The sequence below is a fragment of the Lepisosteus oculatus genome, chromosome 1 (genome assembly GCF_040954835.1).
Source record: "Lepisosteus oculatus isolate fLepOcu1 chromosome 1, fLepOcu1.hap2, whole genome shotgun sequence".
Classification (NCBI taxonomy): domain Eukaryota; kingdom Metazoa; phylum Chordata; class Actinopteri; order Semionotiformes; family Lepisosteidae; genus Lepisosteus; species Lepisosteus oculatus.
Window position 1 is genome coordinate 19,606,548 of NC_090696.1, and position 13,151 is coordinate 19,619,698.

General features: G+C 48.4%; 1 protein-coding gene and 1 long non-coding RNA gene across 7 annotated transcripts in view; one reads left to right on the top strand and one right to left on the bottom strand.

Annotated features, from left to right (window-relative positions):
* LOC107077035 (uncharacterized) overlaps window positions 1-9,443 on the bottom strand; it is a 10,859-nt gene extending 1,416 nt beyond the window's left edge. Inside the window, exons 1-4 of one of the 6 annotated variants that reach the window (XM_015344318.2) lie at window positions 9,352-9,443; window positions 7,744-7,794; window positions 5,851-6,187; window positions 5,004-5,075 (exon numbers count right to left, since the gene is read on the bottom strand). In XM_015344318.2, coding sequence (XP_015199804.2) covers window positions 5,004-5,075; window positions 5,851-6,166 — 388 coding nt within the window. In that variant the 5' untranslated portion in view covers window positions 6,167-6,187; window positions 7,744-7,794; window positions 9,352-9,443. Of the gene's footprint in view, window positions 1-5,003; window positions 5,076-5,850; window positions 6,188-7,743; window positions 7,795-8,584 lie in introns of all 6 variants that reach the window. The other 5 variants (XM_015344316.2, XM_015344319.2, XM_015344317.2 and 2 more) reach the window with 5 other exon arrangements.
* Window positions 1-9,462, top strand: part of LOC138237710 (uncharacterized) — a 14,403-nt gene extending 4,941 nt beyond the window's left edge. The window contains exons 2-3 of the long non-coding RNA XR_011189057.1: window positions 896-963; window positions 9,377-9,462. This is a non-coding gene — a long non-coding RNA (uncharacterized lncRNA). The remainder of the gene's footprint in view (window positions 1-895; window positions 964-9,376) is intronic.
* Window positions 9,463-13,151: the final 3,689 nt, after the last annotated feature.

Genomic DNA, 13,151 nt, shown 5'->3' on the forward strand with positions numbered 1-13,151 from the left:
TCTCTCTCTAAAAAAAAAAAAAGCCCCTTAAATGCTACATTCAACACAAATGTGGTGGGCTTCATTGTTTGTGCTGTTTGCAGGGAGACCGACCTCACGCAGCTGGGAGCCGCAGAGAGAAAGTGGTCTGTTGCTGGCCACCAGAGGGCGGTAGAGGGCAGAGAGTGAATCATTCAGCTTAGGGAAGCTGCACTGAGAAGAGGGAGCTGATTGGAGCAGGGGTCAGGGGTTAGGGTGAGGTATGAAGGTGCTGATTGGAGCAGGGGTCAGGGGTTAGGGTGAGGGATCAGGGTGCTGATTGGAGCAGGGGTCAGGGGTTAGGGTGAGGTTTGAAGGTGCTGATTGGAGCAGGGGTCAGGGGTTAGGGTGAGGTATGAAGGCGCTGATTGGAGCAGGGGTCAGGGGTTAGTGGGAGGTATGAAGATGCTTATTGGAGCAAGGGTTAGGGGGACGGATGAGGGTGCAGATTGGAGCAGGGGTCAGGGGTTAGGGTGAGGGATCAGGGTGCTGATTGGAGCAGGGGTCAGGGGTTAGGGTGAGGTTTGAAGGTGCTGATTGGAGCAGGGGTCAGGGGTTAGGGTGAGGTATGAAGGCGCTGATTGGAGCAGGGGTCAGGGGTTAGTGGGAGGTATGAAGATGCTTATTGGAGCAAGGGTTAGGGGGACGGATGAGGGTGCAGATTGGAGCAGGGGTCAGGGGTTAGGATAGGGGAACAAAGCTCTTTCTCCCAGATTTTCTCTAAGAAGGGACCATCTGGGACAAGGAGTGTTGCACTCTCCTTCCAACGACTGAAACCCTCCCAGTTTATTTTCTGATGTTCAGGCCTTGTGGAAAGGTAGTATGAAGTCTTTTGATCCCCTCCGTTTCCTTTTTCTTTCTTTCCATCTCTGTCCAGTTGGGGTTGCTCTCCAGTCCTGTGGCCTCCAGCGCTTCCAGCCTGTGCTGTAGGAAGTGTGCCACCAGGTGAGTCCTCCTTTCCCGCTGGTTCCGGATGTTGTACCTGTGTTGTGCCAGTCGGGTTCGGATGGAGTTACCCGTTTCCCCCACATAGGTCACCCCACACTTTTGATCTGTTTTAGTTTGCTTTGGACTAAATAATCCTGTAGGTTTTTGTTTTTTCTATATGCAGATATGGTTTTGTGTTCCCTCAGTAGGTTTGTGTTTTCTAATATCGTGGCGAATGTAGACTTTAGTTTTTGGTTGGTTATTACGCTGAGTTGGGAGTATGTTGTGATAAGGGGTATTATTTTGCTGTCATCAGGTGTTTTTCTGTTTAGAAATGTTTGTGCCACATTTTTGAGGAAACTTCGTGTGTATCCTCTCGGGCGTAGAGCTTGGAAGAGTGTGTTTGGCTTCCTCAAAGTCTTGTTGTTGTGTGCAGATTTTGTGGAAGCGTAGGAGTTGTGATTTTACCAGTCCTTTGAAAGGATGTTTTGGGTGGAGGCTGTCTTTGTGCAGTAAGCCGTGTGTGTCCGTGTCCTTGAAATATACCTTGATGTCCAGTTTGCTTGTGTTGTTGAAGGAGGAACCCTTGTATGTGGTGGTGTCTAGGAAGTCTATGTGGTTTTCATGCTTGGTGTATTTGAGTTTAATGGACCTGTGGTGTGTGTTGAGGGTGTTAATGAATTCTTGAAAGGCCTGTGGGCCGTGTGTCCAGGTTCCCCAGATGTCGTCAAGGTACCTGAAATAGTGTGTAGGTTTGTGTGTGCATTTTGGGTATACTGTGGCTTTCCAATGGCCCTTATAAATGTCAGCATAGGCTGGAGCAAAGCGTTTCCCCATAGCAGTTCCTTTTATTTGTAAGTAGTATTGCTCTTCGAATTCAAAATCGTTTTTGTTGAGGCTGATTTCCAATAGCTTCAGAATCTGTGTTTCTGGTCTGTTGCGGTCAGGGTATTTGAGAAAGCACTCCCGGACTGCTTTCAGTCCCTCCGTAGCTTCAATGTTGGTGTATAAACTGTCAATGTCAATGGTGAACAGGAAGGCTTCCTGTTGTATTGTAGTATTTTTTACTTTGGCTACAAAGTCATAGGTGTCTTTGATGTAACTTGGGTGGTGTTTAGAAATGGGATTGAGGAAATGGTCTAGATATTCTGCTATTCTGTAGGATTCACTGTTGCAGTCGGACACTATGGGCCTCCCAGGTGGAATTTCGTAGGGGAGTGGCCATGTTTCTGGGGCTTTATGAATTTTTGGGAGGAGGTAGAATATCCTCGGTCGTGGCGATTTCTCTCCTCTTAGGTAGAATGCCTGTTTTTTTGTTAGGTGTTTTAGTTCAACCAGAGTTTGTAGGATTTGCCCTGTTTCTAGTGCTGTTTGTTAGTACAGCGGTTCTTCCAAAGTAGTATAGTGTTCCTGATTATTTAATTGTCTGTGTGCTTCTGCAATGTATTGTTCTCTATCCATGATAACTATTGCACTCCCTTTGTCTGCTGGTTTTATGACTATATGTTTGTTTTCCTTTAAATGTTTTAAGGCTATGGTTTCCTCCTTAGTTATGTTGTGCGAGTCCCTGTATGGTTTCGTAGAATTCTGTTGTCCTCTTGAGTTATTTCCTGGATTTCTGGTGGCAGTTGGTTTTCCCCTGGTTCCCAACTGGATTTAGGCAGGAAGGGAACCCTTTCTGTGTCGGTGTCTTTATCCTCAAAGAAGGCGGTCAGTTTAAGGCGACGATGGTATTGTCGGATTTCACTTTTCAGTCTGGTTTTCTGACCTTTCTTTGTCCCTACTGTGGGGACAAATGATAAGCCCTTATTGAGTTGTTCAGTTGTGGGGTGGAAGTTGTTGCTTAGATTTACAATATTTTTGTTGTTCTTGTCCCCCTCTTGTTCTGTGGCTTTGGGGCTTACCAGTTTAAATGTTGTGGCCAGTGGTCTAGCATTTTTTGAGCTGTTGCGGTGGTCCAGTGAATTCCATCTCTTTCTGTCTTGAAAAGGGCTTCTTCCAGTTTGGGGAGGTATGGCATGTTTTGCTGTATGTGATTGTTTATTGTGTCCAGGTTTTTCCTGAATCCTGGTTCCAGGTCTCTGGAGTAATTAATCAGTGGGATGTATATTTCTGCAGCTGGGAAGGTTCCCTTAGCTTCCCGTAGCATCTGTTGTAGTTGTTTGATAGCTGTTTCCTTTGCTTTTTGTGCCTTGTTATTGATTCCAAAGGATAGAATGATTTTCTCCACTCCTGTGTTCCGGGGGGTGTGTTGTGTAAGGTTTGCTCCTGGGTAGCTTTCTATCTGTAGATCTGGATGTTCGTAGGGGGGTATTCTTGATAAATTGGAGTCCCCTATGAAGAGCGTTTGTGGGTTTCCAGCTTCCAGTCTGTTAGCTTTCTCGTGGTCTTCTCATGTCGGTGTGGTCGGCATCTTGGTTGGGCTGGTGGTGGTGGTGCTGGGGGTTAATGGTCGGGGTCGGAGTCAGGGTTAGGGTTGGGGTTGGGGTTGGGGTTAAGGTCAGTACAGGCGTTAGGGCTGAGGTTAGATTCAGAGCTAGAGTCCTGGGAGAGGTGTACCCTGGTGGTGCTGTTTGGGATACAGATTCCATTTAGGGTTTTTCTCATGGTTCCCTCTTGTCTTCTCTACTCTCTTCGGATCCTTTGTGGCATGGAGATCGGGGGAAAGTCATTTATTTCTGGGGTATCTGATCTGGCTGGCGTGGGGCCAGATTTCTGGGTTGGATGTCTGTTTTCCCAGTGTCTCCTCGCTGGTTCTGGATGGGATTCTGCCTGGGTCACGTTGTATGTCTCTTCTGAGCCATTTACCTCTTCCCTGGTTAGTGTGCTGAGTATTTGGAATCTGTTTGGAGACGTGGGGATAGTGGATTCCTTGTTGCTAAGTGTAGCAGTAATCATAGCTTGTGTATGGTCCAGCGTGTAGTTCTGTATTTTCCTCCCATAATTTTTCTTTGCCCAGTTGGAGGCAACCGCGAAAGCTTGTTCCCAGCGGGGAAGCTCCAGGTCCTCCAGTCGTCTGGAGAGATGTGTGAGGGTTTCCTCGTAGTGCTCTTCGAGGACCTGCAGTGTGGTGTGGAGCCAGTTTTTGGCATTGCTTACTAGCTTTAAACATGTGAGTTCGGTTGGGTTGGCCGGTCTCGTGAGGTGCTTGAGTTCCTCTGTCTTCTGTCGTAGGCTGGCGGGTGTCTGGTTCTCCCCTGGACACTGCTGTGTTTTGTAGGTGGTGGACTGTTTGGATCATTTTGTAGATGATCCTGGTTCCTTGTTGGAAGGTATCCTGTCTGTTTGACGTGTTTGATGTGGCGTGGTTTGGTGTGTAGGCGGTGTGGGCAGCGGTGTGGAGGGCGAGGGATGAGGGTGCTGATTGGAGCAGGGGTCAGGGGTTAGGGCGAGGGATGAGGGTGCTTATTGGAGCAGGGGTTAGGGTGAGGGTTGAGGGTGCTGATTGGAGCAGGGGTCAGGGGTTAGGGCGAGGGATGAGGGTGCTGATTGGAGCAGGGGTCAGGGGTTAGGGCGAGGGATGAGGGTGCTGATTGGAGCAGGGGTTAGGGTGAGGGTTGAGGGTGCTGATTGGAGCAGGGGTCAGGGGTTAGGGTTAAGGGTGCTGATAAAGGGCTGGGGATAAAGGCTTTGTTAAAGAAGCAGGGGTCAGGGTTGGGATGTTCCCAGAGATCGGTGTAGCAGAGGACAGCTCCAGGATATTCATCCCTACCTTCAGTGGACATCAGTCTGAATTGTGGTTGCACCCCTGGCCAATGGGAAGAAAAGAGAGGGGCTGCCCAGCCAGAAGATTCTGGGAAGCTGTGCTCCGATATTGAGGATACTATCATGATTTACTAGGCGCTACACTGAAAGGTCTCCACTAGGTGGAAGCAAAACTCCATAGTTGAAAAACAGTTGGAAAAAGCAGAGCAGGGATAAGAGATTTAATGCAATTGGACACTCGCCTCTCTACAGAGCCTCTCAGCACAGCGAAACTCGCTCTGGGCCGGTCAGCACCGGCCGAGGTCTGCGAACCCCTCCCATCACCCAGATCTCCTCAGTCAAGGTGGACTCACCATCCCCTGGCTTCTCCTCCGCGCCGGAAGTCACGTCTTCAATTTTTCTTTTCAGCTGGGCTTTTGTCTGCACTGTGAAAATATGTATACATGGTTTTTGACTCACATAAAACTTGACTTGTCCCTTCAGGCAGCTGAAAGAGTTTTAAACCATCAGTTCCAGAGGTCTTACTTGTATTTAGTTCAGAGTTATTCCTGCTCTCCAGAACACAAGGGTGAAATGAGCTGATTCACCAGCAGGCTTTGTGACTCCTGTTGAGTTTTGAAAAGTCTAGTATAACTGATTACTCATACAGGTGCTCTTAATTGTTTTATTATTAGTTGTTTTATGCATCCATCCATTTTCTAACTAATTCAGGGTCAATTCAATTCAGCGTCAGGGGGGAGCTGGGGCCTATCCCAACAAGTAATGAGCATGAGGCAGAATAGACCTGGACAGGACGCCAGTCCATCACAGGACAGACACACACCCTTGAACCAGGGCCAGTTTTCCTAGACAATTAACCTACCAGTATGACTTTATACTGGGGGAGGAAACCCAGGTGAACACAGGGAGAACATGCAAACTCCACACAGACAGCACTCCAGGAATTGAACCTCGGGCCCCAGAGCTGCCACCCTGTGTGGTGTATTTCCTCTGTCGTCTTCTTAGAAATTCATCTGGAGGTCACGTGTTGCACAGCCTTGTTGGAGACTTCTAAAGGTTGTAAGTGTCCGGTGAGCAGAGGCCTGCTAATGGCAGAGTGTAATTTACAGGAGCCTGGCCAACAGCCCACATAGGCAGACCGTCACCCTGTGGTCAGTGGAGACGCAGACTGCGATATGTGGGGTGAAAGGGCGTGCCTACCTGCCCCCAGCTGCTCCTCCTCCGGCTCCTCGGTGAGGAAGGACAGTCTGGGATACGTGTCCTGCACGCTCTGGTCCTGCAGCAGCTCCACGAGGCGCGAGCAGGGGGCCTGGCCTTTATCGAGCACGCAGTCCAGCAGGTCCCTGACCTTCTCCGAGGGGTCGCCGAGGGCTTTGATCCGCCGGTATTCCTGGTCGGACAGCAGGGACAGGGCTTGGGCGTGCTGCAGGACGAAGTCAGGGTCTGAGCTCAGCACCTCGATTAGTCTCGGCTTCCATCGCCGGAGCCGGCCCCCCGCTGGTGTGGGGTCAGCCATCACCTGCCCCTAGGACAGCACCTTTCAAAACAGAAGACAGGTCACAAGGTTACAGGAGGTGCCTCCTCCTGCCCATTTGATTCTGGTTAGTCATGTCGCCAGCACTGGTGGGGCTGAGAGTGACCCCTGACCCTGACATCTGACCTCTGGCCACACTGAGCCTTTATCCTGACTCCTAACAGCTGGTCACACTGGAAATGAGTCATGAGTCCTGACCCCTGGTCACCTTGGGACACGGTTCAAGAAAAAGCTTCTGGAGAGCTTTCAATCAGCACTGGAGGCATTACTTTACACAAAGGCTGGTAGGGGTGTGGAACAAGCTGCCCAGCCGTGCTGTCAAAGCTGATACCAGGGCTTCTTTCAAGAAACAGGTGGATAAGCTCTTCCAATCTGGACTGGGGGCATTACTTTACACAAAGGCTGGTAGGGGTGTGGAACAAGCTGCCCAGCCGTGCTGTCAAAGCTGATACCAGGGCTTCTTTCAAGAAACAGGTGGATAAGCTCTTCCAATCTGGACTGGGGGCATTACTTTACACAAAGGCTGGTAGGGGTGTGGAACAAGCTGCCCAGCCGTGCTGTCAAAGCGGGGGCTTCTTTCAAGAAACAGGTGGATGAGATCCACTGATCAGTTACCAAACGGCCCAGGTGGGCTGATTGGCTCCTCTAGTTTGTGACCCCTTTTCTGTCCTGATGCGACAGTCAGTGTATCTGGACTTTCGGACAGCTGTCGATAAAGCCACCACACCCCTTCCCAGAACCGCAGGAATTCAAGGTAGCACGAGCTCCGGGATAAAGACCCAGCAGGACGAGGTCCGCTTTCACGATGCCCAGCCCACAAACGGTCACCATGGCGTGAGTCACTTCCAGCAATTGATCGAGGCGACACAGGGGCAGCAAACGGAACGCCCTCTTTCATCCCCTGAGAATTAATCGCAGGCAATCCGCGGGTCAGACACGTGCTCCATGATCATCCGTTCATTTTCTCATCCGCTTCTTCCAGTTCAGGGTTGAGGGAGAGCCCGGTCCTATCCCAGCAAGCAGTGGGCACAAGGCAGGGTACATCTTGGACAGGACGCCAGTCCATCACAGGACACACGCACTCCCACCAGGTTTAATCACCCCCAGAATCCAATTACAACACCAGCAAGTAAGCATGTCTTTGGACTGTGGGAGGAAACCCATGGGAACATGGGGAGAGCATGCAGACTCCACACAGACAGCACCTCAGAGTTTGTTTGGGAGGTAAGGGGGTAGTACAGTGGACCCCCCCTCGCTCTGTAGAGCCAGAGCACCAGGAAACTTTCCAGTAGTGTAACCTAACAGGTCTTTCCCCAGCGGCAGAACCGCAGCTAGGGGTCACCGAAATTATCCAAGCCTCAGAAGAGAGAAACACTGGCCTGACATGAACCGACTCCCCTGCTCCATCAGGAGGAGAAATGTCTCCCCACTAAGACTGGCACCGCGAGAGTCCTCGGCCGACCTCGCCTCAGGTGTGGTAGGTATGACGATCACCGCTGTTCAGCTGTCGTCATCAGTCATCGGAAAGGTTATATACCAGGGCAGGCCACTTGACTCACCTAGCCCGTTTGGGAGTTACTAGGTGATGGGTTACTTAGTCTGCGCACGATCTAAAAAAAAAAAAAAGTCGTTCATTCATTGGTACGGAACCCTATTAGCGCCGCGGAGAAGGAAAATACTTGTTGCGTTTCAAGAAGATAGCATTGTGTTATGATATACTGCCGCTAACACATCGCCACCAACAGGAATCCTCATAAATGCATCACTGTTGGCTACGGCAGCAATTTGTGTGCCGTCTCGGGATTGCTTGTGGTTTTGTTTCGCATTCCCGCATTTCCTTGCGTTCATGTCTGTGTAAACCCACACAGAAGTCATCCCTTCGGTTGTGTAATTGCAAATTCAAACGTGTTTGATGTAAGCCCAGGCTGAAAACCTCTGGGGGTTTTGATGCTTACATATTCACCGCTCGCCCAACAGTAACAGTAAACCGACGGTAGGTATAAGTCGTAAGTGTATTCTGTTCTGTTAGAAAGATTAAGCCGCGCCGTTTCCACGTTTCTGCAGTTTCACAGAGCATCGAGCACAGCCCTGTCTTTTCTGCGCTAAACCCAGGAATACTCAATGGCAGTCATACACCCTGTACACAACAGACGGTACACGTGCTCCTTTATAGTAATGAAACTCCACAAAGAGGAGTGTGACCGCGTTCTTGTGTTAATAAAGTTCGAGCAGGTGTCGCACCCGAAGGCTCCACGGCCAAACGTCGTCTTTTTTCCTTTCAGCAGGGAGTAAATGTTTACCCGTTCTCTTGTTAATGACAATGCTGCTTTGCGTGCGATAATACTGTTGTGTATATAGTGTAACGCATACGGCCAACGGGGTGTGTAAGAGCCGGCTTACCAGAGCGGTGACGTCGCTGCCCTTCCCTGTGATAGCAGGACCACAGCCCCTGGGCTGTGAAGAGATCTCTCTTTAACTCACCGGGCTGGGTCCCTGCTGAGTGACGCGGGAGTCCCGGGTTCGAGACCCCGACGGTGGGGGACCGACCTTATGCGGCAAGGGCGCCTGCCTGAACCCCCGTAGCGTTACAATATATATATTGCAGTGTTAATATATGCGGCAGTAGTTTTGACGAAGTAATTACCGCGTTCAAACACGAGGGGCTAAGAGGCTTCCGTACTGTTGCAGGCTGCTGGACATATAGTTACTGGATACAAACTCACAGCCAAACCTGCCGCTAAGTGCAGAGCAGGCGCTGTGACGTCAGGACGACGAACACGGAACTCGAAACGCGGTTGTACTGTGGCGAGGGCACATCGCTGTCATGTCCGCCAAGCGCAGCGACGCGCTTCCTCGTCTGGCTCCAGATCAGCGATGTCGAGGGGTCACGTTCAAACTTCTAAACGCTGTGCTGGCGCGAACGGCGGGCTGCGGGGTCGCCAAGACGACGCCAGCCCCAGCACATTCACAAACCTGTCACCGTCGGTGCAACAACAACAACACGGTCGCCACCGCAGAAAAAAAACAAAACACAAAAACAACCCCCAGTTCCTGCGCAAGTCGCATTCCCAGCTCGAGCTGCAGAACTACGGCTCTCCGACCTGCTTCCTGTTCCTAGTTTTCTAGGGATGCCCACGAGCTGGGAGGGGGAGGATTTATTTCCTCACCCGCCGCGCTGTTTCGCTTTCCTAGCTCCTGCCTAGCCGGCGGCAATGAGTGAAACCGGTGAGGCAACCGCTCCAGGCCGGTGATGACGGAGTTTCAGGCCGGAGTCGGTTCGCAGGGTGCAGGGGAAGCCCTCGACAGCCAGAAGCCCCAGGCGCCGCGCAGGGAATCCCGGTGAAGTTCGGCAGCGGTTGTGTGACGTCACAAACGGGGCTGCGTCCCAGGAAGGAAAGTGGCGATTGTAGATGATAGAGTTGTTTATCTTTATTTTTAAAAATGATGCCAGAGGTATTCGAAGTGTTGTTGAAGGAAAAGTGTTTTTTTTTTTTGTTAAAAATGAGTGCTGATTTTTATTTTATACAGAAGGACTGATTTCCTTCATGGTTTTATAATTGTGTTTTTTTCATGGATGGTGTGGAAAAGGATTAGAAAGATAACAACACGTACATAAGGAATCTTTGTAAACCCCATCTTATCCTTCCTTGTTCATTTTCTTCGAATGCAATGTTAGAAAAAATAATTTGGAAATTAGGTTGGACAACTCCTGATAGATGTTATAATACAAATAAGGTTAAAGCTATTGTTGAAAATTGTTCGTAAGTTTTATCCCGCTAAAATAGCACTTCCTAAATCTAAGCACGAGCTGGAAGAATTGTCTTTTTTTTTGTGTGAAGTTATTTTAGACAGATTTGCAGAGTTTTGTTTGTAGGCATTTAAAGGCGTTTTTTACATTTAAAGATTTTGATATTTTGTTGTAATAAGGATTTTTTTTGGGGGGGAAAGCATTTATTTTTATCAAATTAGTAATTCTGGGTAAAGCTAACATTTATAAATTAAAATGGTCCGATAATACTTTGTTTTTTAGTCTTTTATTTTAGTATTGGAGTCGAAACATTTATTTTATTTTTTGTAAAAATGTGAAAAATGCAAAAGCAAGTTAACATTTGTTATATGTAAAACATAATTTGGCTATATAATTTACTTCATTATCTCTGGCAGTTAGTTTTTTCCGATTGTGTCTTTTTTCTCCTGTACTGGTTTCTGCTCCTCTAGTTGTATTTGTATTTGTAAATTCTTTACACATTTAATAAAAGCAAAAAAATAAAAAAGGAATGTAGCGATTGTAAATGTCACACTCATAAATCAAAATGGTCTAATAATACTCCCCTTTTATGGAACTTTTGAGGTGGAGTTGAAACACTATTCAAATTCTCTAAAAAAATTGAGACATAATAAAAGCAAGGAAAACATATGATATATATATAAAATACAATTTGATCGCATAATTTACTTCATTACCTCTGACGGTTAAATGTTTTTTTCTGTCTGTGTTTTTTTCTCTTGTACCTGTTTCTGGTCCCTTGGTTGTAGTTGTATTTGTAAATTCTTTATACGTTTAATAAAAAATAATTGAAAAAAAGGAGTGTAGCGATTGCGACTGGGACAGCAGTCAGCGTACGTAGCCACACCATCATATAACAGAAAAAGGACTTTTAGAAAGTGCTAGCGAACACTTTAACTCCAGAAATTAGTCATTCATACATCTTCATGAAATGTTTATATAGGAATTATTTTTAATAAAAGCTGGTTCTGGAATGGGCTTTTGGGTAAATGGTTATTCTATTAAAATCTTAGGCCAACCTGTTCAGGCTAGTTTCTACTCAACACGTCACTGAAAAACACGCCCTTGATTCCAGACCCTCGGTTCTAAAGAAGAGACAGGAATTCCAAAACAAAGCCTGTGGTTTTGTCCTAGTTTCTCTTTTGCAACTCTTCAAAGCATCCAGTCATTTTCTAATGACTTCATCCAAGTCAGTCACAGGGGAGGTGAAGCCTCTCCTGGCACATTCAGGCACAGGGTTTGGGTTCGCACTGGAGGGCACAGCAGTCCACACCAGGGCACACACAGACACTCGTGCTAGGGCCAGTTTTCCCAGACGCAGATTAGCCGACCAGCATGTCTTGGACCTGTGGGAGGAAACCGGAGCACCCAGAAGAAACTCACATGAATACAGAGATCATGCAGACTCCACACACACAGACAGCACCCCAGGAATTGAACCCAGGGCCCCAGCGCTGCGAGGCAGGAATGCTGACCACTGCGCCGTCATACTGCCCCATGATGCAGGCATTGACCTAAATTCAGGGGAGGGGTTACAAGTCCCTGTGCAACTTCCAAGCTTTTCACCCCCAATGGGCAAACGCCCAGGTCCCTCACGCCCCCACGTTCCTGGATTGTGAACCAGGAAGGCAACCCTCCCTACTGCAACTTTATCGCTCGTGGGAGACAGGGGGCTGGGGCCTTTAATTCTCACTCCGGGAGGAGGTCTGATCAATGGCAAACAGCTTGGGCTGCGGCCACAACTTGTTGTAACCCACTGCAAGCCCGTCCCACAGCTCTCTGCCTGTGGCTTTCCCTTCATTCCCACGCTGGGGCAGACGGCTCTCACCTGCCTGCCTGCCTGTCCCTGCAAGCTCAGCGGCCCTCCAACGTCTCATGGTTATTATCCTCTGCTTTGTGATTGTCGCCTGGAGGGTAACATGCACTTTTAAACTAGACATCTTGAGATGAGAGACTGGTACGTAATCAAAGAGAAATTGGAAATCGCAGCTTCCTAAAGGAGTAGGAGCCCAATCACACGGTCTGAAATAGAGGAGAGTTGGAGTACAGCTCCCCTCTGTTTCAGACATTTTTTCTACTTGCTGCCTCAGGAAGGCTGAAAGTATTGTTAAGGACACCAGTCATCCTGGTTCCTCACTTTTCTCCTTCCTTCCCTCTGGGAAGCGTTATAGGAGCATAAAAGCACGATTGTCCAGATTCAGAGACAGTTTCTTCCCTCAAGATGTCAGATTACTGAGCTCTACCCCTACCACTGGCTCACACTGATGTGTTTTGTTTCTCTAAGATGTGTGTTATTTAACTTGTTGTTGCTGCTGCTGTTCTGGGTTTAGGCTGTCGGTGTCTCCTTAAATGTTTTCGTATCGGAGCACACATGCAAATAAGCATTTCATTGCACTCGTGCAGGTGACTGAACTGAACTGATCAATCTGGTAAACTGTTCAATGAAGGGGATCAGCCAGCAAATGCTGGGGCGCCAGGCTTGATCTAAATGAGGGCGCTTATTTGCACAAGCACAGGGAGGTTAGATCAATGTCACCTGGTAACAGCAGCAGGGGAGAAAGCCAATCCATTGAAAACTGTAATAATGAAACCCGCCTACATAGAAATCATGTGCAAAGCAAATTATGCACAACTGGGACTCGGCTTGTCTGCTACAACTGGATTTCAACAGCATAAGCAATTGTCAACAGCGTGGAGGACATCCCTTGCCATCCAGATCCCATCTCTTCGTTAGCACGTAGGCCCTGATGGCAGGCAGGGCTCCAGCAAAAACAGCAACAACATCTTATGGCCTGTTGGAACTTGAAAGCCTAGGAACTCAGAAGAAGACAGTCCATAAACTCTGAATCTGGGCTTGCTGCTACCTGCTGCAAGAGGGATTGGGTTTCTGGGGCTCGATGGTATCGGATTGCAGAATCAGGGTGCACGCTGGCCAGGGTTTGTCTTCCAGAGAAGCAGATGGGAATCGTGCGCCCCTAAAACCAGCTCAGTGTCAGCTCTTCTGTGGTTTCCTTGGTGCACATGAAAGAAAAAGCTGCAATTTATAGTTTCACTACTCATGAATGAATTTTTATTTCCATTAAACTTTTGAGAGTTATGAAGCAGTGGTTAGCATTGCTGCCTCGCAGTGCTGGGGCCCGGGGTTCAACTCCTGGAGTGGTATCTGTGTGGAGTTTGCAT